The sequence below is a fragment of the Pavona decussata genome, unplaced genomic scaffold (genome assembly GCF_977016875.1).
Source record: "Pavona decussata unplaced genomic scaffold, jaPavDecu1.1 SCAFFOLD_114, whole genome shotgun sequence".
NCBI lineage: Eukaryota > Metazoa > Cnidaria > Anthozoa > Scleractinia > Agariciidae > Pavona > Pavona decussata.
Window position 1 is genome coordinate 3,605,595 of NW_028145528.1, and position 25,859 is coordinate 3,631,453.

The following is a 25,859-nucleotide window of genomic DNA, read 5'->3' on the forward strand; positions in this document are numbered from 1 at the left end:
CAGCTTTTCTAGTTTCTGCCGAGGAAACAAATCGATACCATTAACCAGTCGCCTTACAGAATATCTAACAACATCCGTGCTCCTACAAAACTCTGTGCTTTGCACACATGCACGTGTGCAAATTGAATCGCCTCGTGTCTAAGAGGTAAAATGTATTGCATGAGTTTACTTCCTAATTTTGTCAGTCTTAAGACATCTCTAATAAAAGTAGTGAGAACTTTCCATTTCCTGTTTGCTTGCCGAGCATCCTTTCTTCCATTTCCTCGACCAGAAATGCAAGCAGTAGTAGACCTTCAGCAAAATTAAGCCTCGTTAGTGTCGAGGTAAGGTCGAGGTGCCGAGGTAAATCACTGATATGCATAAGATCGAGTCCATGACGTCACCTATTGTTATAACCTAGGGAAAAAATGCCTTCCTCCATTCTAATTAAGTGATTAGGTAGTGTCTTCCTGCATACTAATAAGTGCCGAGGTTTACTAATGAGCGTCACTCTTGCACAAAGGAAACAATAGATATGCCCAGGCTTGCCCGCTCTATACCCAACCTGATTGGATCTTAAGATTTGTATTGTCAGTTTGAATAAAAGCGCGCTTTCTCTTGGTAGCGTCACTCTTGAAATCGCTTTACTGGGAAAACTTTTTTCCGATTTTCAAAACGTTAGTACCGTTGAAAATGGCTTTTTTCACCAACGTTATTGATCTTCAAGCTGCCTTGAGACAAAACCGTTTTCTTCTATCTATCTCGAGGAAATGAAAAACTATTAAAGTCACGCACCGTTAGTCAATTAATCATGCGAGTTCGCAAGCTTAAAGTTGCATAAAAATTAGTTCAGCTCTGTTGAAAAACCCCAAGGGAGTATCTTGACGCTTTAGTATATAATCAATTTGATATAACTTAAGAGCGGATGTCTGTAAATATCAACCAGAGGTGTGCAATAGCGAAAAATTCAAAATTCTCAAAAAAAATTCACAACATAGCCCACGGTAAACTATTGCAAGAAATACATGTTTTACTTCGATCCGATAATTGCTTTTGATGTGAGGCTATGATGTTGAATTCACCGCTCCTGAACCGGGTTTTCGGTGTCTGACACCACATGTTGCGAAGACCTTGTTTTAAAAATCAAACCAGTTTTGTTCCAAACGAAAAACATCCAGTCTGATAAAGTACATAATTATGGACATCATGAATGGTATTTTACTCATCTGAAGTGAAAATTAAATATTTAGGAGATTTTTCAATATTTACAATTTTTTAAGCGATTTCTCGGGATGCCAAACTGACAAATTTGCGAGGCTAAAATCATTAACTGGTACATGGCGTTGAGGATAAAGATTTACACTACGTGAAAGAGCATCATTTCTTCTTATAAAATCCGCATTCAAAACTATGGGCAACGGAGAAGGAAATTTTTGAGGCCGCGGATTACAAGTAGTACTTTAGTGAAATTTGAGCTTTTCTGTCACGGCATTCCGATGCTAAAACTCAGATAAACACAACATGAACGTTTCAAACAACAATTGTTTGTTGGTACTTGCTATAGGTTTTGGCCCACGTTCATAATATTACTTTCCATGGTTTTCAATCATTTCGGGCAGGCACAAAAGATTGTAGCAGTTATATTAGACCCCGAGTTCAAAAGCGTATAAAGGTCACAGAGGTCAGTTTACGTAGTCAACGTTTTGAATTCGGACCAGAATGTTTTGCATTGAGTCTTACTTTAGAACAAATGAAACAATAGCTACAAGTGCTACGTAATTCATACCTTTTTAGCGAGCTTTCTGTACATTGTAGAAATCATCACATCAATCAGGAACGATATATGCATTTTGCCGCGATTTAAAAATACGTTTCACGGCAGAGATTGCGTTACAGTTTGCGCAGACCACTTGCCCCCAGGGGGAGGGGGACTCCTATGTCAAATTGACGAGTTTATGGTCATAACTTTTGAAAAGTACCACTAAAAGGTACCAGAATTTATTTTGTAGCCGTAGTCTGTATAATTTTCCGACTTAGTGGTACCAATTCTAAAATGTGACAGTGACAGTTGACTGATATTTATAATAACTTTCTCTTATATGTTTTCGCTCAATACCCTAAAACTGGCTAAAAGGTACCGCCATACCTTTGACAGGTATCAAACCACGAATTTGAACCCCCGAAAGCTACGATCACCCCCGTCAATTTTTATATAAAGGTTCACACCCTGGGTACCCTGCGAGCAGTGGCCCTTCGACCTATCTAAGAAGATCAAAGGGCCTCTGCTCGAATGGTAACCCCCGGGCGCATGCCAAGGGTAATTTTCACTGCCCCTTCGATACAAACTGTAACTGCGATTTACTTGTGAGCTGTATTTTCTGTCACTGAACTTTCTAAACGTGCAGTTAGCCCACGTTGGTATTCAGATCGCTTCAGTTTGTTTATTTTGCTCTGCAATCCAACTTTAATGCTCGATTCTGGTTTCACGGCGTTCAAACGAATTGAGCCGAAATGGTATCGTGTGAGTATGCTTCGATTGTTGGAGGACAATGTGGACAAAGTGTTGGAAATTCAGCGAATACCCAATGTATTCCAATCAGAGATTGTGGCACAGACATTCGAAACTATCAAAGGGCCAAGGGGTTTGCACACTGAACACTGAAAACTGAGGCGAAGCTTCTCGTAGGAAGAGCAGGTATCGAATTACTGTAACGCAAAACTCCTGACCTTAAATAAGAATTACCTTTAACAACGCTTGCAATTTGATTCTGAATTACTGGTTATTACATCCACACACATCTACGATTTTAAGTGATTTTTTTTAAAGTCATTTGGCCCTGTGCTTTGTCACTGTTACAGTCTCCCGACGTAAAGAATGGGGAGCTTAGTGGGGAGGCGGCAGGGTAAGAGCGAGGAGGGAAACGGGGTTGCGTCACCACTGTCGCAGTCGACCACAGTACATTGTCACCAGGAATAAGGGAGGAGCGTAGGAGCAATTTTTGTGAGAGAGGGGGCCAGGGTTTCACAGCCTGGACGGCACAGCTACGCTCCTTTGGCTGTAAAGCCAGTTCTACAAAGTGACATAACTAACTGACTAAACTTCAGGGAAAAATTTCCATTGATATCTTCGAAATCGATGACAGCCATCCAATCAGGTCTATTTGCTCAAGACATCGAGATGCTTATGGCGTCAGACGGCGCTGCGAAAACCGATTCTGCGCCGGTCCCATCAAGTTGGGCAGCTAATCATTTCAAGCAAACGAAGGGAGATCGGAGCATCACATTTGTGCAATCTAGACTTATCCACAAGATGACCTCGATATTAGTGCCTGTCGGCTTTCGCAAGTACTCAAAAAATTCAGAGCATAGCACCATATATTCAGGCAACATGATCTTATTGGATCGTGTTCTTACTTTGACCCATTAAGGCCAAAGAAACCGTACATTGTCTGCTCAAATTCCATTACTGATGGATGAACTATCTTTTATCGTGTGAAAACTATCATACAACAAACAATTTTTGTGAAAAATAAATTGAAAATTGGGTCTTTTCCAGGTGAACTAGACAGTCACATTGCTTTTAACTCTCCTTGAGTAGCATTCATAGTAGCCTCGCGAAACGCCCCTCGGGGATGAGAGCGATGAGAGGCGGCTGTATTCGCAGGCTACGTTAGACTGAAATTTGAAAAACTTGATCAAAAATCAAAACAACTACGCGAGTGTAGACGCAACCAGATGAACTTGTGATAACCCATAACCGTAATCTCAGTTTGAACTGATTATATAATGAATTGTCTTTGGGGTCTAGCTGGACGAAACATCGCTTTCTATCCCGTGGCAATCTCGTACCCAGAGTCTCCAGGCTTTTTGGTCAGCGGTCTACCGGTAAAATGTATGTAACACAATCTTTGTGACCAAATGTATGAAACGGCTCAAAGTGTTACGATGTTTCCTATAGATGTCCCATATTTCTTAAACATCCAGTGTGGCCGCTCAAAGGTATGAATTATATAGCACTCTTAACTATTTGCTCCATTTTTTTCAAAGTAAGATTGAATGAAAGAAGTCCTGGTTTCATTTTATTCCATATTTACTAGTGATGCGACCGGTTGACAACGTAAACTGACCCGTGTACGGCCTTTGAACTCCGTTAAATTCTTTTGACACTGTCCCTAAAAGACAGAAAACCAAGGAAAATAGTCTTATAAGCATAGGTCATGCACAGGCAGTGCCCTGTAGCAAGAATTAATAAACCATTGTTGTTTGAAACGTTTTCATGCTGTGTTTATCTGAGTTTTAGCACCGGAATGCCGTGACAGAAAAGCTCAAATTTCACTAAAGTACTACTTGTAATCCGCGGCCTCAAAAATTTCCTTCTCTGTTGCCCATAGTTTTGAATGCGGATTTTATAAGAAGAAATGATGCTCTTTCACGTAGTGTAAATCTTTATCCTCAACGCAAATTTGTCAGTTTGGCATCCCGAGAAATCGCTTAAAAAATTGTAAGTATTGAAAAATCTCCTAAATATTTAATTTTCACTTCAGATGAGTAACATACCATTCATGATGTCCATAACTATGTACTTTATCAGACTGGATGTTTTTCGTTTGGAACAAAACTGGTTTGATTTTTAAAACAAGGTCTTCGCAATATGTGGTGTCAGACACCGAAAACCCGGTTCAGGAGCGGTGAATTCAAGATCATAGCCTCACATCAAAAACAATTATCGGATCGAAGTAAAACATGTATTTCTTGCAATAGTTTACCGTGGGCTATGTTCTGAATTTTTTTTGAGAATTTTGAATTTTTCGCTATTGCACACCTCTGGTTGATATTTACAGACATCTGCTCTTAACAAGGATCAATTGAAACACGCAACTTATAATTGCTAGCAATAGAACCAGACAAGAGATACCGTTTTAAAAACTTTATTAAAAAACAATGACAAAAAAGAGTCAAATACACAATTTCAAGCGGATGGAAATTAATTAATCTTCATCTTCATTCCCCATGGAGTACTTGTAAGGATTAAATTTCTTATGCCGACGTTTCCTCAGCCGTTTGCCATGAGCTTCATGATCATCCAAATAATTTACAAATTGAATCCGACGCCTTTTTCGCTTCGGGGCTTGTTGTGATGGTGTTTCTACTGTGGGAGGAGGGGTCAGGAAAGCAGGGTTTGAGGGTGGTGCAGGGGTGAGGCTTTCTTTGTATGGTTTTTGAGAGATAGCCGCTTGTGTTAATTTAGGTGTTATGTTAAAGGGGTTGAGGGGGGTGGAGAATGCTGCCGTTGCTGTCGAAGAATCTAGTGTCCTTGATGTTAAGTCTGGAACAGCGCTGATTATTTCTTCCGGTCGTGTTCTTGAATTTAATTGTTCTTTAAAAGCCGGGTATCTGTTTTGCAACTGAAAGTATTGTTTAGCTTTCTCATCTTCCCAGAGATTGTTTCGAGAAAGCATGCCATCCATACTGCCCTTTATTTCTTGCATAGTCGGAAGTACTGGGGGTGTCGCTATGTTTTGCTGCTCCAGATATTTTAAAAGCTCTTGAAGAATTTTTCCTTGAAACCCTGCTTGGTTAAAGCCTTCTTCACTGGGAAGGATGTTTGTTCGCAATCTACAGTTGTCTTGGGTAGTGGTTTTCAGATCAATCAACAGATAACCAAAAGGTCTTTTCACAGCCTCTTCGTACTGATTTAAAAAGAAATCCGTTTGGCCGGGATACGTTTGCTTCGCCAGAGTCAAGATTTGCAATTTGTCTCGTGGATTCTTAAATAACACCAAATAATGACTGTTTAGGCTTATGCTCCGGCTACCTTTTCCCTGATGGAATAGATTCTGCACGATATAAATGACACTGAGATTACGATGATGAGAACCACGAGTAAAGAGGTTCACAATTCGCTTGTCTTTACTGGCGTCAATCATCTGATCATCAAACACGATCAAATTCCGTGTGTTTACATTAAAATAGGAATCCTGCTCCAAAGCCTTAGGAATTCCCTTGACGAATTCAATATGTTGCATGGCGACTAGCATTTCTGTGGACGCAGGCTGCCACTGTGAATAACACCAAACGATCCTCTCCGGGGGAGGGTGAATTGTCTCTGAAGCTTGTTGCAATAGAGATCGAACCCAGGCCGTTTTCCGGGCCCCGTCATCCCGGCAATCATGGAAGTAAAAGGATGCTGGAAGTGAAACCGCTGACATTTTTCTGGAGAAAACGGCATAGCTCTGAATGGAGTGAAACTCGGCGACTCATTGTGCTTATTAAACATATGTCTTTGCATGTTATCTTTTCTACTAAAGGATTTTTCGCAGAAAGAACAGAACCAACTCATGTCAACTCAGTGAAAACTTAACGTGGACTGAAAAAAACATCGAATGTGTCACATTTATATAGAATTAACCCCTATTGTTTTCCCTCCTCCTCCTCAATTCTATTGTTTTCCCTTCTCCTCCTCCTCATTTCTATTGTTTTCCCTCCTCCTCCTCAATTCTATTGTTTTCCCTCCTCCTCCTCCGTTTTCTCCTCAATTCTATTGTTTTCCCTCCTCCTTTTCCTCCTCAATTCAATTGCTTTCCCTCCTCCTCCTCCTCCTCCTCATTTCTATTGTTCTCCCTCCTCCTCCTTAATTCTATTGTTCTCCCTCCACTACCACCACCACCACCACCACATTTTCATTGTTTCACCACATTAAATGTAAGCAACTCATTCGTCTTAGCTCACTCTACAATCGCGGTTTTCTTCAGCTGTTAGCTCACTGTCTTGCTTATCAGCGCCAATTTCTTTTAAAGACAGCTTCTCCACATCAACTACATGCACTAGTCCAAGTCTTATACAATATACTCAAGGGACACACTCCCATCTCTAAAGAAAATAGGCGGATGTTGCTGCCATAGAAGGATGCTTTACTTAACTTGGCCAGATCAAATGTCCCTTACAAAACAAAGAAGCGAGTCCTTGTACAAGAGGGTAGTGGTTTTATTGAAAATGTATATAGCTTGGGATTGCTAATGTTATAAAGGAAGCCACACAGGCCTGGTACATTCATTTTACACTTGCCTTTAACGAGTGCTGGTCAATATGAAGAGAAAGATAGATTTGGTTGAAGAAGAACACGAGAGTGAACATGAAGAACGCGAAAGTTCTGGCCCCAGTTGTTCAAAGGCCGATAACTTTATCCGCTGGATAAGGCACTATTCAGGGTCTGAAATATACTTCATGTTAAACGTTGTCCAAGGTTTTCGTACACTCCCAGACTTAACTGTGGTTAGAGTGTGCATATTTGCTTGTACGAGAGGAAATACTGAAATCTTTGCACAGATTGAAGCTGTTGGATAGTGACTTATCCATAGGTTAAAGTTATCCGGCCTTTGAACAACTGGAGCCTGATGATTAAGGCGAGGATGAAGAACCAAGAATAAAAGATGTTTTGACTCATCTTTCCCGAGCAGTGCCGAAAAAGCGTGCTTCGGATTTGCTGCATAGTATGGCCGCGTCCAAAGATATTCTTTTCTGGACTCCCCGCGGGCAATTACTTCGAAATAAACGTACCATTCCCGTCACAAACATCGCCGAGCTAGTTGAGTATGTGTTACTCCCTCACAACAATAAGATTACCAAACCTCGTGCGCTGAATTCGTTTCTACATGGACTTGCAGAGTTAGGAATCGATAAAGGTTTAATCAAGAACAAAAAGTTGTTAAGTGATTTAATAGAAAAGGAAAAAGGCTACCGCAATGAAGAAAATACTCCCGATAACGAGAGTAAGAAGGAGGAGAGTTCATCGGATATAGAAAATCAGGAGGAGGAGGAGGTGGGTTCTGAGAACGGCGTTGAAGCTGAACGCATCGAAGAGAGCGACAACGACACTGACAACGACAGTCAGGAAACAGAAAGTAATAACCCTGAAACGTCCACCACCTTCAGTCACTCTAAAAGTCCCTGTGAACATTGCCAGAACTCTAATGTGTACTGTACATTGATCATGAAATGTCCTAAATGCTTTTGGCATGATTACTACAAGATTTGTCCTATATGCGATCACCAGATTCCTGAGGAGAGAAAGTACGTGAGAGAGGGCTTTCTTCGGTGTCACGATTGTGGAGTAGTTACACACAAAAACGCGAAGACATTAGAAGCCAATTTCTATTCCCCTTCTAAAGAGGAGAACGGAAATGAAGATTAATTAATTTCCATCCGCTTGAAATCGCTGTGTATTTGACTCTTTTTGTCATTGCTTTTAATAAAGGTTTTAAAACGGTATCGCTTGTCTGGTTCTATTGCTAACAAGTATAAGTCGCGTGTTTTTCCATTGATCCTTGTTAAGTTATATGAAATTGATTATAAACTAATGCGTCAAGATAATCCCTTGGGGTTTTTCAGCAGAACTGAACTAATTTGTAAGCAACTTTAGGCTTGCGAACTAGCATAATTAACTGACTAACGGTGCGTGACTTTAATAGTTTTTCATTTCCTCGAGATAGATAGGAGAAAACGGTTTTTTCACACAGAACTAACTTTTTATCCATAGTTTGTAAATTATTTCCACCAACCTTCACTGCCTATCCATTCATCCAAAGCTGTTGAAATAGCCATTTGTAATTTCTCCTTCTCACGATTCCGCTCTTTCTGCTTCTGTTTTATCTCCTTGTCGACCTTTGGTTTTTCCTCTTCGTTCCACTTCTTCCTCTCTTCTAGCGTTTCTAGTGCCCTATTAAACGAAGACCTCAACTCGGAGTATTCGATACATCCTCTATCCCTAATAGCTCTTTGTCTATCTGCCAAATCCGTTTCCAAATTCTTCCGCGCTCTTTCCGCCCCTCCAGGTTCAAGGTTCCAGAGCCGTCTGGTCTTCTCCAACTTTCGCAGAACATCAGATATTTCCATTAATGGCTTTGATGTTATTGCAGTTACTTTGCTTTGTGAATTCACAGCTTTAAAAAATGAGCCAATTCTTTCAGCAGTGTCGTCAGCAACAGTGTTATCAATAATGAAAACGGCCGACCTACTGTAAAACGTTGAGGGGAGATTTCTGGCATTCGTTAACTTTTCAATTTCTTTCATGGGGTGAGCAGGGCGAAGAATACGTGGTTTTGCTTTCTCCAACAGTTCCACCAAGTCATACAACTTTAGGGCCACAAACACGTCTTTCATTAGCTTGACTGGTGTGTCGGGAAATAATTTACTGATGTTTCTCAGTGCTTCGAAAACCATCTTCTTATGATCAAGGCCGAATGATTGGCAAAAGCGTTTCTTTGCAACTGGATCATTATTAAGGTTGAATGCCACTTCCTGGATTATTTCTTCACTTACATCTTTCAAACATGGATTATATGTAGACTCTATAACCAAAACAAATACAGAAACAGTCGTGAGGGCTTATTAAACACAGTAAACGTCTAAGTTTCAGTTTTAAAGTAACTCCAAAGATGCCAGAGGGGTCAAGACTGTTAACAACCTTGCAGTTTATCCCATCGCTGAGTGGTAATAAAATGTGCCGAGAAAATGCGCTATTTTTGTTACTTTTGCGTCCGTGTTTGGCTAAAAGTAGCACGTTTTCCGCTTAGTTCCAGCCACTAATTTATCTAAGCTTCAGCCTAATATGGCTAAAGTTTATGAATTTGACTTTATTCAAAACAATCCAGAGAGTAAAATATGATCTAATTCTGTTAGAATTATCGCACGTGCTGTGTCACTCTATGTAGCTTACGCGCATGACCGCGTCCAATGTTCGTAAAAGTTACAAGAATGATATTACAGAAAGGCGATCTATCGAAAATTAGAGCATCTTGCGTAGCCAATCAGACTTGAAGTTTGCCCAATAGTCGCTCACTAGGTTACGCTAAAGATGGATAGTTACCTACTATTACCAGTCGTCCACTAACAGCGTAAATGCTGGCAATGCGCGCTGTAGCTTATTCTTAGTAATGACATTAAAAATAAAACAATAAAAATGACCAAGCAACCACACTCGATACTGAAAGCCAAGCGGAATTAGGAATAGTTTAAATTACCGCTTGCTTCTTCTATTCCAAGTTCAGAAGGAGCGCCTTGAGTTCCCGATATTCCACTGTCGCTTGTTTCCGTTGTTACACTGCGTGTATCCTCAGCTTTTTCCAAATATTCCTGCACAAAAGCAAGTTTCGTTTGATCCAAGTATTTGGCCTGATTCGTGACAGGTTCCTCTCGTTGAAGGGGGCTTTCTTTTGCCTCTTCGCTATCGCGTGCCTTGCAGTACAGGCTAGAATCGGAATTGCGCCGATTTGTTTTAAAACGGCGCTCCTCTAGCCGACTAACAACATCTGATAAAAGTAAAAATAAATATCAACAGACGAAACAACTTCGCAAAAAAAAAGAAGAAGGCGTGCAAGCTGTGCGTCAGTCAATGGTCACACGCCCTTTCTAAAAAAATGATGGTGACTGGTCGAGACGGAGGTCACGTTGCGAGGACGTGGATCGAGTACGGCGTTTTTGGGTCCAAAAGCGAAAGTTTACACAGTTGAAGTATTAGAAACAGGTGTGGAAATACGGCCGTTTTCTACTCGTCGTTGAAGCTTATATATGAAAGATGTCTTCGAGGTAAAAGACATGCCTTAAATGAGCCGCGGCCAGGGACCAATGACAGATGAAGAGTTAACTCTTCTTTTATATTTAAACACATCAAAGAATCTGAAATTTTCCTACGATGTTTACGACCGCTTTGACTTGGATAAAATAGATGAATAAACCATAAATAAAAATCTCTAACAAGGCGAAAAGAAATCATGACTCCACATGCAAGTCAGATCGTTTAAAAATCCACACGCAAGATTTCGAGGCTGTAGCTAGTACGTCGACGAACCTTTTTAAAAAGGAATGCGGCTTATTAAAATGAACACTGCTAAAACTGACCTCTAAATATTTTAAAAAATTTTTTGTAAAGCTTAAGGTGGCCGAACACAGTTTTCCAGTGCACAGGTGTTAGTAAACAGTATTTGAAAACTACGTACTTCTGAGAACCCGAAATTAGTATGGTGCAAGATTAACTAAGAAGGAATAAATTTTGATACTTCTTGTTGAGCAAGGTGCCGTTGCCATGGCAACGCAGCAAGCTATTAAACGTCCAAAAATAATGGTTTTTCTTAATTTCTAGAAAATGCACTCGTTAGATTTTTTCCATTTTTTGTATCCAGAAAAACTCACAAAATACTGACATAGTGACGCTGCTTTCATGTAATTTTAAAAGACAGATCTCCTGTAAATGTTGGTTTTGCACTTTAATGTTTTTTGAAGATAGCCTCTATTAGATTTTCTTTTTGGTTTGTAGGCAAGTTACGCTTTTAAAAACTACTGTTTTGTCAAATTTCACGAAATTCTAACGAGCGGTTCCTTAGAAAACAGTTCATTTTCATTATAACAACCAGCCGCAATTTTTTGCTCAAATGCGCATGCGTGGCTTTTAATGAGGTTTTTTCAGCAAAGATGAAAAGCGTACAAAAAATCTTAGCTCATTGTGAACTCACTTTCTTTGTTCGGCGATAAATGAAGAAGGATTCACAAACGAGAAACTAAGTTATTTTAAGAGCAAAACTTACCTTTGTGATCCCTTTGGTATAAAATCGAGGGATCGATAGTATTTGCTTACCACAACCCTAGCGCGCGCTTAATAGCATCACTAACAGAATCTGTAAAGCGCGCGCAAACTGTGTTCGGCCACCTTAAATGAACTCACCACTTGTATTGATCGGTAGAAATATTTGCAAATTAGCAGTCAAAATTTGTATTAAAGAAAGAAACGGAGCCAAAGTAGCCACAAAAAAAGAGTGAATAGTCCTGAACGCTATAGGTGACGAATACGCTAATGGTAAGTTTGAATAAAAATAATATAGCTACGATTATTTCAATTGTACCTAAGCGGGAAGATCATTCGCCATCATATCCACACAATGGAATTGAACTTGTCTAGTGCCCGCAGAAAATCAAATCAATTTCAACAAACTTTTTATAACAGAAATTGGAAATGACACATCATATTTTCGCTAAAATGTCATTTACAGGTCAGACAAGAAGCAATTTTTTTAACTTGTTAATTTCTCAGCACTATTCATTTCCAGCTTCGTCGACGTGCTAGCTACAACCTTGAATCTTGCGTTCTGGCGTCCGCGACGTGACTACGAGGACGTAATGACATGGTTGGCGGTCGTAGCCTCTACAACGTCTGCTGCTGAAGCTCTCTAATATAACGCATGGACTAAAAATAATAAGTCTAGCCAAAATAAGTGACGGGGGTGATCGTCGTATCTTTCAGGGATTAAAATTCGTGTTTTGGTACCGCCTAGGGTGCTAAAACCTAAAATGACTCCCGTCAGAGGTATGGTGGTATCTCTTAGGGTATTGCCCCAAAAATTATTAGGAACTTGTCATTTGGTGTATTGTTTTAGAGTTAGTACCTATAAGGGGCAACAAATTGTTTGGACAACGCCCACAAAACAGAATCGGGGGTTCTTCTTCCACGAACACCCCTCTCACGTTTATTTAGGAGCCTCTACCCCACCCCCCTTCCCTCTTCGGAAAGTCACGTTGAGCAGAAACTGTGTTCTTACTGGTCATGGTCAACTAGTGATGAAAATAATCGCAATGAGCTCGCACGGGCTAGAGCTCATAACTTTTCGCCAGCTCTTATCCTTAAACCTCTGATGTGTGACCGGCTTGGGGTTAATTTTTCTTCTCCTTGTGATAGGGGAACTCGTTACTATATCGTGTCAGAAAGTGGCGTGACATCAGTCGCATACTTAGCCAGTCCCAGGCCATCAAATAGTGGGAAGTGGCGCTAAAACATTTGCGCGTGTGCATCGCAATTTTTTCACGCCGCACTAAACTATCTGAACGCCTGGAACAGGATATGACACGTTTAGCTTGCAGGACGTAAAAGGAGGGTAAACTTTTTCTTATCGTTTGTATTGTCCTTTGAAAGTTACTCATGATTATTGTTTTAAAGTAAAGCGGTTAGTGATTATAAAGCATTTTCGAACCCATTAATTAGCAAATATTTGAAACTTCTTTAGAACTGAGCTGAATTCCAAGAATAAGGTACGAGACCCTACTCAAAAAATGCTTAAAGACTAGTCTTTTTGACAATCTTTACAGTTTTGTTTTTCCTGGAATTTCAATTTTAATTGAAGCTGCCTTCTTTGATAAAATGGGTTAAGTACCTTGTGCTTTTCTGGTCAACTGCAAACAGGCTTTCTCGTATTCTTGTTCTTCAATGGTAACAATCGCTTCTACTTGCTCTCCACCAGCAAGCTCTCTCAGCTCATCAGTGACAAAGAAGGTTTGCAGGCGTGACTTGAGAGTTCCATCCAGGTACAAGCTCCACAACGTGTCTAGAGCTGACAGATTTTCTGCTTGAACTGTGAGGCACACACAACCCTCAGTTATTTGAATCAGGCTTGTTCCAGCAGGAAGCACACAGCGATCAACGGCAACGACAAGCTGATCAAATGAAGACCCTCGACTCCATACATCCAGGGTAGAAGCTGTTATTATACCACCTGCGACCACTTTGAACACGGTCTTTATGTTCAGCACTAAAAAGAACGGAAAAAATAAGTCAGTAAGAAATTGGCTTTCAAGTACATCGAATATCAGCCTTATTGTTAAATTCTGCAAACGAGCGTTTAAATCAGGCTACACCGCTGTAGTGTTGTGACATCTGTCAATCATACAACCACGCGGTCAAAAGGGAACTCCCACTCCCCTTGTAGTCGTTGCGAGCATGGAGTCAATAAATCACAGTTGAGTTTTGACCATCGGTGGTTTTACTTGAACGGTACAAAACACTTCACCTGGCGACGATGATCCACAAAGCGCATCTAGTAAGAGAATTCAAGTCCCAAAGCGCGGACAAGGAAATTCAAGTCCCGAAACGCGAGACAATCCTGACAAATATTCGACAACATGGCGGTTTCGGTTTCGCTCTCGACATTCTTAGTGCATCTAGACGGCAATGTGGGTCCCAGGTGGAAGAAATGGCTGGCCAAATTCGAGAATCTAATTGTAGGCATGTCTATTGAAGATGCAAATCGAAAACGTTCTCTCCTGCTACATTACAGTGGTCCCGAAGTTGACGAGATTTTCGACACGCTTAAAAACACCGGTGAAGAAAAAGATCACAAATCGGCCGTCGAAACACTTACCGCTCACTTCAATCCCCAAGTCAACACAACTTACGAGGTCTACAACTTCAGAAAAGCTCAGCAAAACGAAGGCGAGAGTTTGGACAGTTTCCACACAAGACTAAGAAATCTTTCAAAGACCTGCAAATTTGGAGACACCGATAAAGAAATCAAGGAGCAAATAATTCTAAGCTACAAGTCAAACGCACTGAGGTGAAAAGCTCTGCGTGAGGATCTTGATTTAACGGCTCTTTTAAAAGCTGGAAGAGCCCTTGAGCTAAGTGAAACGCAAGCTAACGAAGTGGAGAGTGACAAAGCGACGGTGAACACCATAAAACACAAGAAGAAGAACGAAACGAGTTCAAAGAAAGGCATAGGTCGCCGACGCGAGCAACAGAGCAAATCGCGTAGCGAGTCACACAAGGAGTCATGCAAGTCCGATGAGTCATCAAAATGCAGAAATTGTGGTGGCGCCTACCCCCACAACGACTCCTGCCCTGCTCAAAACAAGAAGTGCACCTCCTGTGGCAAGCTCAATCATTTTGCTAAAGTTTGTAAGACAGTTCCACCCGATTCAGTGAAACGCGTGACGGAAGAAGAAGACACAGATGAGGAAGACTACGTATACGCAGTAGGAGAGAAGAAACAACCCATGTGCAGATTGAAAATCGACGGAGAATACGTAGAACTGATGCTGGATTCCGGATCTTCAGTCAATCTAGTCGACGAAGTCACCTACTAAAGAATTTACAAAGGCAAAGCTAAAACCCTAGCGCAAGCCAAACGGCGAATTTTCTCCTATGGATCATCCACACCCCAAACCCTGCTAGGGACCATTAGCTGACCATTCACGCCAAGTTAACTGCAAAATCCAACACCACATCAGCGACCCTGCACGTCGTTAAAGGCAGATCAGGAAATCTCCTAGGATACGACACTGCACAGAGCCAATAGGACTCCTGAAAATTGTCAACCAAGTCGGAATCGACAAGACTGGTCCCCAGTACCTCGCGAGCGGAGAATTTAGAGATCTGTTTGTCGGCATCGGCAAAGTGAGAGGAAAGGTAGTCAAGCTTCACATAGACCCTATTGTGCAGCCCAAACAACAACCACACCGCCGAATCCCCTTTCACGTAATACAAAACGTGGAAAAGGAGTTGGAGAGACTAGAGAGCCTAGACATTATCGAGAACGTGATAGGCCCAAACCCATGGGTGAGCCCCATCATGGTGGTCCCAAAGAGTTCTGGACAAGTCAGATTATGCGTAGACATGCGAGAAGCTAATAAGGCGGTAAAACGTGAGAGGTACCTGATGCTGATCTGAACGGCGCGATCGTCTTCACCAAGCTAGACCTCTCCTCCGGATACCATCAGCTTGAGCTAGAACTAGAGAGTCGCCACATCACGACATTCAGCACTCCTGTAGGACTGAGAAGATACAAACGTCTGATGTTCGGAATAAACGCCGCATAAGAGATCTTCAAGAATGCAATCGAGGAAATACTACCAGGCGTACCGGACTTTAAGAATATCTCTGACGACATAATCGTGTTCGGAGCGACTACGGCAGAGCATAATCAGAATCGTTATGGTGTCCTTACTAGGCTCCAACAACACGACGTACGTCTGAACGAGGAGAAGTGTAGTTTCTCAAGGAGTGAGGTCACGTTCCACGGCCATATTTTCAGCAGCGTAGGAATTAGAGCCCATCCTGAGAAAATAGAGGCAATCAGGAACATGAGCGAGCCAGAGAATGTGAGCGAAGTCAGGTCGTTACTGAAATGGCCCAGTACGTCTCGCACTACATTGCAGAGTATGCCACAATCACGGCACCATTACGGGCTCTCACCAAGATGGAGACACCTTGGCAATGGTTAGACGAACAGCAACGTGCGTTTGACAAACTCAAGGACAGTCTGACTAAGAGTCATGTCATGTCATGTCATACTTCAATCCTGTTCAAGAGACCAAAGTGATAGTCGACGCTAGCCCTGTCGGTCTTGGAGGATTACTAGTGCAGGACGGCAAGGTTATCAGCTACGCGAGTCGAGCACTCAGCGACGTAGAGTCCAGATACTCACAAACCGAGAGGGAAATGCTACCGATCGTGTGGGCTCTGGAACACTTTCATCTTTACCTTTACGGATCTGAGTTTAAAATCCGGTGAGAGATCCCAAGCCTCTCCTAGGCATCTTTAAGAGTCACAAGCCTACTTCAGCCTGCATGGACCGATGGAAGCTAAGGTTGAGGCCGTACAACTGTCATCTGGTGTATCGGCCCGGAAAAGATGATTAAAACCCCGCCGACTTCATGAGCAGACACCCCAGCCACCAAGCAACCGCAGATAGAAACGTTGCTGGCGAGTATGTGAACTATGTTTGCACCAACGCCATACCAAAGGCTATGACACTTTAAGAGATTCAGGCTGAAACAGAGAAAGACCATCAAGGCAATCGAGACAGACCGCTGGACTGATTCTGAGAAACTAGACACAAAAGTCTCAAGGACGAGTTACTGGTCTAGAGTAGAGTGGTACTGAGAGGTAACAGAACCGTTGTCCCGAGCAAGCTGAGAGAAAGAGCCATAGAACTGGTGCATGTGGGACATCAAGGCATCGTAAAGACGAAGCGCTTAATTCGTGAGAAAGTCTGGTTCCCTGGGATAGACAAGATGGTCAAAGAAAAAAGTCGATAACTGCCTAGCATGCCAAGCAGCAACTCCAAGCAAGTCATCGCGAATTGAACCTCTACAGATGACGCCGCTACCTAGTGGACCATGGAAAATGCTGGCCATGGATTTCCTTGGACCATTCCCTTCGGGTGACTATCTCCTAGTCGTTATTGACGAATACAGCCCCTTTCCGGAAGTTGAGATCGTCAAGTCTACATCAGCCAAATCTATCATCCCGAGGCTCGATGCCATATTTGCAAGGCAAGGAATCCCTGACGAGCTGAAGACCGAAAATGGGCCCCCATTTAACGGAGTTGAGTTCAGCAACTTTGTGAAGTATTTAGGATTCCATCACAGAAAAGTTCGACCTCTTTGGCCGAGAGCCAATTGCGAGGCATACATACATACATACATACATACATACTTTATTTATTCCAGAAGCAGACTATATATACAGATAAAACTAAGAAGAAAAGTACTTCCAGAAAAGGAAGTTTGGAGGTTAGCCCTATGCGGAACACTTTTATGCCAAATCTTGAGAAGCGTGTGCGAACTGCTGTCGTTGAGGGCAAAAATTGGAAACAGGAACTGTACAAATTTCTCACAAAGTATAGTGCGACACCGCACACAACCACAAATGTATCCCCAAATGAAGCGCTGAACGGAAGGAAACTCAAAACCACCCTGCCAGAAGTATCACCAGCATCAGCTAGACAGAATACCCTGCAGGAGACTAGGAAGACTATGGCAGAGAGAGAGAGAGATGCAGAACAGAAGTCAAAGATCAAGGTACATACAGACTCGAAACTGGGCACAAAACCAAGCGATATCAAACCAGGCGATAGTGCTTGTGAGACAACCAAAGAAGAACAAACTAAGCACTTCTTTTAATCCAGAACCCCTTGTTGTAGAGAAAAAGAAAGGATCTATAGTTACAGCTAGCGACGGTTTCAAGTCCATAATCCGGAACTCGTCTACGGTCAAAATCATTCCGAAAAACCTGAAAGCTGAAGGAGACCGAAGAGAACAGATGGACTTCCACGCAGAGGACTTCCCTGCAGAACAAGCTGAGGTTCCGATTCAAGACGAAGGTTCAAAAACCGCAGGCTCCCAGATTACGTTCAAATAATCTACTAGCATAAACACCGTAACTAGAAGGCATGCTTATCGTTTGTTGATGTTATTGTAGAGTTACTTGATCTAGTCAACCGATATATGTGATTGAAAGTTTATTATCAAGGAGGGAAGAGATGAAGTGTTGTGACATCTGTCAATCATACAAGCACGCGGTCAACAGAGAACTCCCACTCCCCTTGTAGTCGTTGCGAGCATGGAGTCAATAAATCGCCGTTGGGTTTTGACTTTCGGTGGTTTTACTTGAACGGTACAAAACACCACAACCGCGGACTACACTCCCTTTACAGACGTAATCAGAAAGCCGGACATGAAACTATGTAACCAAATCACCACTGACAGAGACCACTGCCTACACGAGTTGCTACCGATGCAAAGGAAATGGAAGTTACGCAACCACGGAGATGACTACATCCTACCACGAATCAGGACAGAACACTTTAAACGCTCATAAATAGGAGCTGATTTTTCAGAAGGTGCCTATAGAAATTACAGTTATCGTTCCCATTGAATTTCAGATCAATAAGTACATAGACTGCATGGTACAAAAGATTAGGATCATTAGCAGACATTTGTGAAACAAAAATATTTTTTCTCTCTCTCTCCCTACCCCCTCCCTCTCCCCCCTCTCCCCCCTCTCCCCCCCTCGTGCCTGCATATGGCATTATTTGTTTGGTTCAGTCAGCCCCATTCTCTCTCAAATGTCTATAAACCGCACAACGATTGCGCTTTGAACTCGGCGCGCTCTGAGTTCAGAACAAATTCATTAGATCTAGCTTTTAGGTTTGGCTTACTGAAGCTAACTTTTCCCGAGGACATCATTAAGTCTCGTGAGGAAAAAAAGTCTTACGAGAAGCAGCTTGTGCCTCGTCTAATATCCTTCCTGCGGAATGTTTTTATTTTTTTTTTTCTCAAGACGGGTTTCCTATGGGTTGTCTCTACTAATACAGGGATATTTTTGCGCGGTTTAAAACTATGCGGGGAAAGCAGAACTTAGCAAATGCTCCTGCTATCCAAAAAAAAAATTGGGGGTAACCGTACATTTTTCAGAGATAATAAAACTTCAATTTGGAAAAAAAAAACCCATAAATGACTTTGTATTTTACTGTTTTTTACAGTAATTGTTGCTTCGTTAATTATCTCCCAAAAATGCACGGTTACCCCCTATTTTCTTTTTGAAGTCAACATATGAGGGTATATCCAAAATTCAGTAACCTAATACTGAAAAGGGTTAATATACCGAATATACCGAGTCAAAGTTGGCAAAAGAAAGACCACGGTAAGAGGAAGAAATACTAAAAAAGCCACTATCTCATAGGTATCACGCAGAAAAAGGCATTGCGCTAAAAGGCAACACGCAAAGAGCCAACACGCAAACACGCATCACGCAAAAAAGTATCACGCAAAGAGATATAACGAAAAAAGGCAACATGCAAAAAGGCAGCACGCAAAGAGGCATAACGCAAAAAGGCAACACACAAACCTTTACTTACACAAAAGGGAGAAACGCAAAATGTCGAAAGGTAACATTGAAAAAGGCAAAAAACAAAGCGACATCTCGCTAAAGTTAAGAAGACTTCCGTAGGGACTGAACTCGCGTTGTCTGCTGGGAACTCTATACCTTGAGTTCGCCATGGCCGCCAACAGGCAAGACACCGTTTCGTCTTTTTTTAACGAAGCTATACGCCTCTTGAGTAATGATACAAGCGATACCAACCAAGCACAATTAAACCGTGAATCGTCTTCTCACTTCCAGAGAGTTGCGGAGAACTTCAGGTAAGATCACTCTATATTTTACTTTAATAATACCGAAATAAGCTGAAGTATGCGAGCACATGGACCGTCGTAGAAAAACTTCAATTTTGCGCTTTATTATTTTGTTTCTTTATCTCAATGACAGTAGCTCTGATCTACAAGATTTTTCAATCGCTGGAGTTTGGTTTGCGATGCCTTTTTGCGTTATGTCTCTTTGCGTGATACTTTTTTGCGCGATGCCTTTTTGCGTGATGCCTGTTTGCGTGATGCCTGTTTGCGTTATGCCTGTTTGCGTGTTGCCTTTTAGCGCGATGCCTTTTTCTGCGTGATACCTATATGATAGTGGCTTTTTTAGTATTTCTTCCTCTTACCGTCGTCTTTCTTTTGCCAACTTTGACTCGGTATATTTCACATTTGACTTAACCCTTTTCAGTTGTAGGTTACTGATTTTGTCATAGATATATCCTCATATCAACAGCCCTTACTAAAACCTGTTTTTCCCGCATAGTCATGAACCACATAAAAAATACTTCCTCATTAGTAGGAACCGTTTTTAATAAAGACTGCTTACTTACTGAATTTTTGTGGTTTACCCTGGAGTGAAAGCCACAACCAAGAGATCTACAGTGTCAATTGTCGCAAACTTGACAAAGCATTCTGCAGGTCTTTTCTTTCCTTCATCTCCAAAGGTCAGCTGACTGTATTTAAAATTTTAAGCCATGTGGAAAGAAATTCTGGGCACATTGTACTTTTCAATTAACTGCATTTCCTCCAAACTCCTTCAATAACGATGCCCATGGAAACTCGTGTAAACAATGTGTCTCATTACATATATAGGCCTGTGTACCCTTCAGAGAATAGGTGAAGGATTTCACCAGTGAGACAGTAATAAAGTTAAGTGGATCTATGAAGAGAAAACCTGTCATGTTGGATTGGAACTATTTTGCGCAGATTTTTCATTAAGATGCAGTTTTTAAGAATTTTCATGCGACAGGTGTTCACCAAACGTTTAGTACACCTGATTGGTTATTGGTTTATTTGCAACTGATGTCACTGACAAATTTCCCTGCTACCATCCTGGCCAAAAGTTTTTATATCAAAACCGAGCAAAAAAATCCACCTTTGCGATGCTGTAATATCAAAGGAGGGATTCCACCCTTGGTAGACACCACAGTAATCATAATATATGATTGGTTATGTTATGCTATCCTTTAAATGTCTCTCTTCCTCCAAAACAACTTTGTAGCGCCTGGGGCGTTACAATGATTTCTCTACAAGTTGTGCCTCGTGAAAGTGCAAAGGCCCTCAATTTAGTAAATGCAAATTACAAATGTGCGAAGAAGGAAATTTTCCATATTTTTCTACATATTTTTAAGTTAGTTTTCTCGATATGTTGATGAGGGGCTCTGTTTCGATTGAGAGACGTTCGTTGCAAATTAGTATAATTCCAGACAAAACCAATAAACCAATATTTTTAAAGTATGGAAATATTACAAGTGTTGGTCAATCAACCGATCTCCCTTGCGTACAGTTTTGTCTTTTTTTTATTTGTTTAGCTATCGGCAGCCCTAGGCCTTAAAGAATTGTTTGGCGCAGAAACATCTTTCGGTTACAATAACTTGAATTTGTAACAGTACAACGGCTGGGAGTTGTGAAGGACAAGGAAATAAGGATAGGGCGAAATGAAATGTCTCAAGACTTCTGGCAAAGGTTGTACATGTTTAAATTGTTGATCAGATGGAGTACTAGAGGAGATACCAGTATCTCGTTAAATGAATGATTTTCCAGTAATCAGATACCTATGTTATGCGCACAGGATTCTGGGATCGCCAGGGGGCAAACATTGCTAGTCGCTAGAAAGAAATGTATGGCATAAAGTTGTTTCTTCGTCAAAAGCAGTGATTTCGGGCAAAAAATAACGCATGTTCGCCGTGATTTTGTGAGAAGCGGAGGTGACTAATGTCGGTGCGTGGAAATTGTAAGATTTTGTGTTATAACTGGGATGAAATCTATCGATAAATGCGAAATGTTGATTTTGCAATCTACTGAATCTACATCAAGTAATGGTGACCAATAGTCTCGAAATAATACAAACGTAGGTATTAATTTGAGGGGATTGACTCAATAAAGCCTTTTCAGTTGTAATTGTATGTGTGCCGATATTAACAGTCCATATTAACAACCTATGCCAGGCGGTGGTCACTGTGCTGTATGAGGTGTATAAATATACCCGACGTAACTAATCGAACCAAATCGAACTTTCGATTAATCGAACTTAATCGAACCCAATCGAACCCAATCACGCGATCGGGTTCGATTGAGTTCGATAATCGAACACAATCGAACCCTCACAAAAAAATTGGGCTAATCGAACCAAATCGAACGTTCTAATGGGTTCGATTAGTTCGATAAGGTTCGATTGAGTTCGTGGATTAGGTTTGATTTTGCATCAGTGAATATATATTTTTCTGGTTGGATTCCCCGGGTCCGATTGTTAGTTGAAAATGGTGTCCGGAGTATGAGAACACACACTGTTTTAGAGATGACTCCAGCAACAAAAATTGATTTATTTTCCGTTTTGACGAATCCATGCGACCTTACACGGTTAACAACTCTATTGTTGCTTTACATTGCTTTACTTGCAAATATGGCAGTTTCATTTATTGCGTTCGACAGCATACTATTCCAGTCGTTTCAAATTCCCCGCGGGTATCGATCGTGAGGCCATGCGATGTCAGGGTTTGGGCGCCGTTTTGTTGTGGCTGGCACATTTGGCCTCGATCGCACTCGACAAGCCTCGACATTGTGCAGACGTCACTGTTGGCATGGTAATGAAGGCACGGAATTCCCGGATCTCACTCCGTGTGCTTTTCGCTGTTCGCAGGCCTCATCGCTGTTCGGTCTTTTCCTCGCAGTTCTTCTTGCCAATACAAAACCATCGACGAAAAATAAAAACCGATCGAACGCACCTACCTAATCTTTGATTATTACAAGTCTCACGTTATCTTGTGGATGTCGTGTTGAAGACCGCGTTCTTCATGGTTCTTCGCAACTAATTTGCATTATCTTATAGTCCGATGAAATTATATCATTTTCGATTTTACAGTAAACTCACTGTATTTTTCATTCCCAAAGGTTATTTCAATAAAGTGATTATTAGTTGTTGTTATTAATTTTTACTTATCTACATATGCTAAGACAGACTGGCCTATTTTAAGTGATTTTTTATACCGTTCGATTAGGTTCGATTAGGTTCGATTGGGTTCGGAAATCGAACTCAATCGAACTCTCACACAAATTCTTTGGTTCGATTGTGTTCGATTTCCGAACTAATCGAACCCAATCGTTCGATTAAGTTCGATTGAGTTCGATCAAGTTCGATTACCGAACTGTTCGATTAGTTACGTCGGGAATATAGGGTTGACAAGCCTTCGCACTCACGTGCGTGTTTTAGTTTTGCCCTCACGGGTATATCTTTTTGAGAACACCCTCTTATTTATGAAAAGAGCGGTGTCCCCCGTAAATTTTCTTCAAGAGCTTGATTTTCTTCTTATTAAATGCCATTTATGGTTTGGAGGATTTGCGTGATGGTCACTGTCGCATGTTTTGTATTTTGATCTCAAAGGTCATTTCTGGGTTATGCGTATCATTTATTAGAACTCTTGTTGTTTCTGTAAAGCGACTGCCGTTCTTATGTACTTTGTGGCATTTGGTTCAGGTTTGGTATGGCCCATTTCAGTGCATCCGGTGACAGTATAGCCTCTCTTTTCATCACTGTAAGGATAGGATTTGAATGGTGTACATGTATCTTGCGGCTTTTGTGTTGCTGACCGGCTATTTGCTTTTGTCGCTAGATGTCGTGTTTCTTATCACGGCTATCTGTCTTTTGATCCTTTCTTTATCATTGTAGCTTGTTTGAAAGCTATGCAATGCGTTAAATTGAGGGCTTAAGTCCTCTTTAGTCCGTTTGTGATTTTGCTGATATCGCTTCGAAGATCCGCTCTGTAGTGAGGTTTATGTAGCGGAAGCTTTAGTTATTATTTTTCTGCTGTGTTTTGATTACGCCACAGAATGATTAGACAATTATCGACACACATAGTTACAACTGAAAAGGCTTTATTGAGTCAATCCCCTGAAATTTACACCTAAGCTGCCTAAGTTTGTACTTTTTCAATACAATAACTTGATGTAGATTCAGTAGATTTCACAATTAACCTTACGCAAGAGTGTTTATCGATAGATTTTATCGCATCAACCTCACAAAAACTTACAATTTCCATGCACAAACATTAGTCACCTCCGCTTCTCACAAAATCACGGCGAAAATGCGTTACTCTTTGTCCAAAACCACTGCTTTTGACAAAGAAACAACTTTACGCCATACATTTCTTTCTAGCGACTAGCAATGTTTGCCCCCTGGCGATCCCAAAAACCTTTGCGCATACATGGGTCTCTGATTACTGGAAAATCATTCATTGCCCAGCATATTGTTAACCTCAAGGATGGCTGTCCTTGAGAAAGGACTTGGAAGTCATCCTAGCACTTCCGCCTTGCCTCTTAAGGTACCCTATCTCGTAAAGCGGTACATTTCGGTCAACTCATCCCGATTAACTGACTTACCTCCAATCAGTGAATTGCTGACCGACGACACAAATGCAGATGCTTGTGCTGAAAGGAATAAAACAGAAAATCAGAAGGGATATTTTATAAGATAACAAATCCCTATGGATTCGTCAAGTCTGCAAGTCAACAACCGCTTCGTTGAGTCACAACCGCCTGCATAATCCTAAACTAATATAACGGTGGAGCCCGTTTTATCGGCGAGGTTTTAACGAGTATGAAAGCTACCCTGACCAGTCGTAAAGTTCCTCCTGTTTTTTTTTAACGATATGTAAATATGAATGGCCATAGTTTGATGAAATCATCCAGATAAAAGCGCATTGTGCCTTCTGTGTCACTAATGAAATCCTTGCCGCCGCAAATGTTGAAATCCAACATGGCCATAAGAAAACTCAAGATCGGAGAAAAGATGAAATAACTCAGTAGAAAAGACAGAAATACCTTTTCTAGTTTCAAACTCATCCTCCCGATTTCTTTGTTCTTCAAACCTCTCCACTTCTTTAAGTAGATCGCTTTGTCCTGTTTGGGTTAAGATTTCCTTCAATATATCCAGGTAGTCAATTCCCAGACAGCTTTGGATCTCCAACTCTTTAAACAAAGACCGAACGTTGTGAATGTTACCTTCATTTGCTTCCGGAATCTCCGCTCTGCAAATCGAGATCAGTCGTTCCAGATCATTGAGCTCGTCGAGTGCAGGAATGATTTGTTCAAGCAAATCGAGGTATTCCTTTCTTTTGCTCTCAAACTTCTTAACTTTTCCAAGAAGACTCCACTTCTTTACACCTTTTAAGATGTTTTTCATCACCCCAAGACGATTAGGACCCAAATGGTTGCGCTCCTCAAGGACTTTAAACAACGCAAGGGAATCCTGAATGCTGTCTACGTCTTCCCTTCGAATTCCAGACGCTAGCTTCCCTCTACACAGAAAAAGTAGTCGTTCGTGTAGATTTAGCTCGTCTAGGCTCTCGCTTATTTCAAAGAGTAAATTATTATAATCGATATCGGACATCTTAACGGTTGATGAATCGTCTCAGTTATTACAATAGCCGCCGCGAAAACTCGAAAAGCAACATGGCGGTGTTTGTTTCACTTCACCGGTCACGGAGAATAAAGCCAAAGGAACTGATAAGGTCACGCGATTCTGATCAATTTCAATTTCAATTCAATTTATTGCTTCCATCACTAATACATTGTTGTTCATGATAATTACACAATACTAAATAAAATAGTGATGAGGGAGTCTATAGAAAAGCAAAAAAATGCTTGAAGTTATAGATCCCTTTAGACTGAGGTCAACTGCAGCTTAGCTAGCTATATTCTTATATTCATATTTACACATCTGGTATTATTACTAGTCAAGATCAAAGTATAATACACAATTAATAGGAAAGAAAACAAAGAAACAATGCAAAATGTTAATAAATTGCGGTCAAACGTCCAGTTATTTGAATTACGTTTTGAATCAGGGAACTCTGCTGACTGGGTAAGAAAAAGAGGTGCATCGAAATCAACATGGAACGGCGAATCCAAGGATTTTGCGT

General features: G+C 41.2%; 2 protein-coding genes across 3 annotated transcripts in view; one reads left to right on the plus strand and one right to left on the minus strand.

Moving 5' to 3' along the window:
• Positions 1-25,445, minus strand: part of LOC146470275 (uncharacterized) — a 56,125-nt gene extending 30,680 nt beyond the window's left edge. The window contains exons 1-2 of one of the 2 annotated variants that reach the window (XM_085122353.1): positions 24,760-25,445; positions 24,319-24,366 (exon numbers count right to left, since the gene is read on the minus strand). In XM_085122353.1, coding sequence (XP_084978479.1) covers positions 24,319-24,366; positions 24,760-25,327 — 616 coding nt within the window. In that variant the 5' untranslated portion in view covers positions 25,328-25,445. The remainder of the gene's footprint in view (positions 1-24,318; positions 24,367-24,759) is intronic. The other variant, XM_085122351.1, reaches the window with a different exon arrangement.
• LOC146470277 (uncharacterized) lies at positions 7,021-8,188 on the plus strand. The gene is made up of 2 exons (XM_085122355.1): positions 7,021-7,126; positions 7,383-8,188. Exons 1-2 carry the CDS (start codon positions 7,066-7,068, stop codon positions 8,168-8,170), a joined length of 849 nt encoding a protein of 282 aa, XP_084978481.1. The 5' UTR covers positions 7,021-7,065; the 3' UTR covers positions 8,171-8,188.
• Positions 25,446-25,859: the final 414 nt, after the last annotated feature.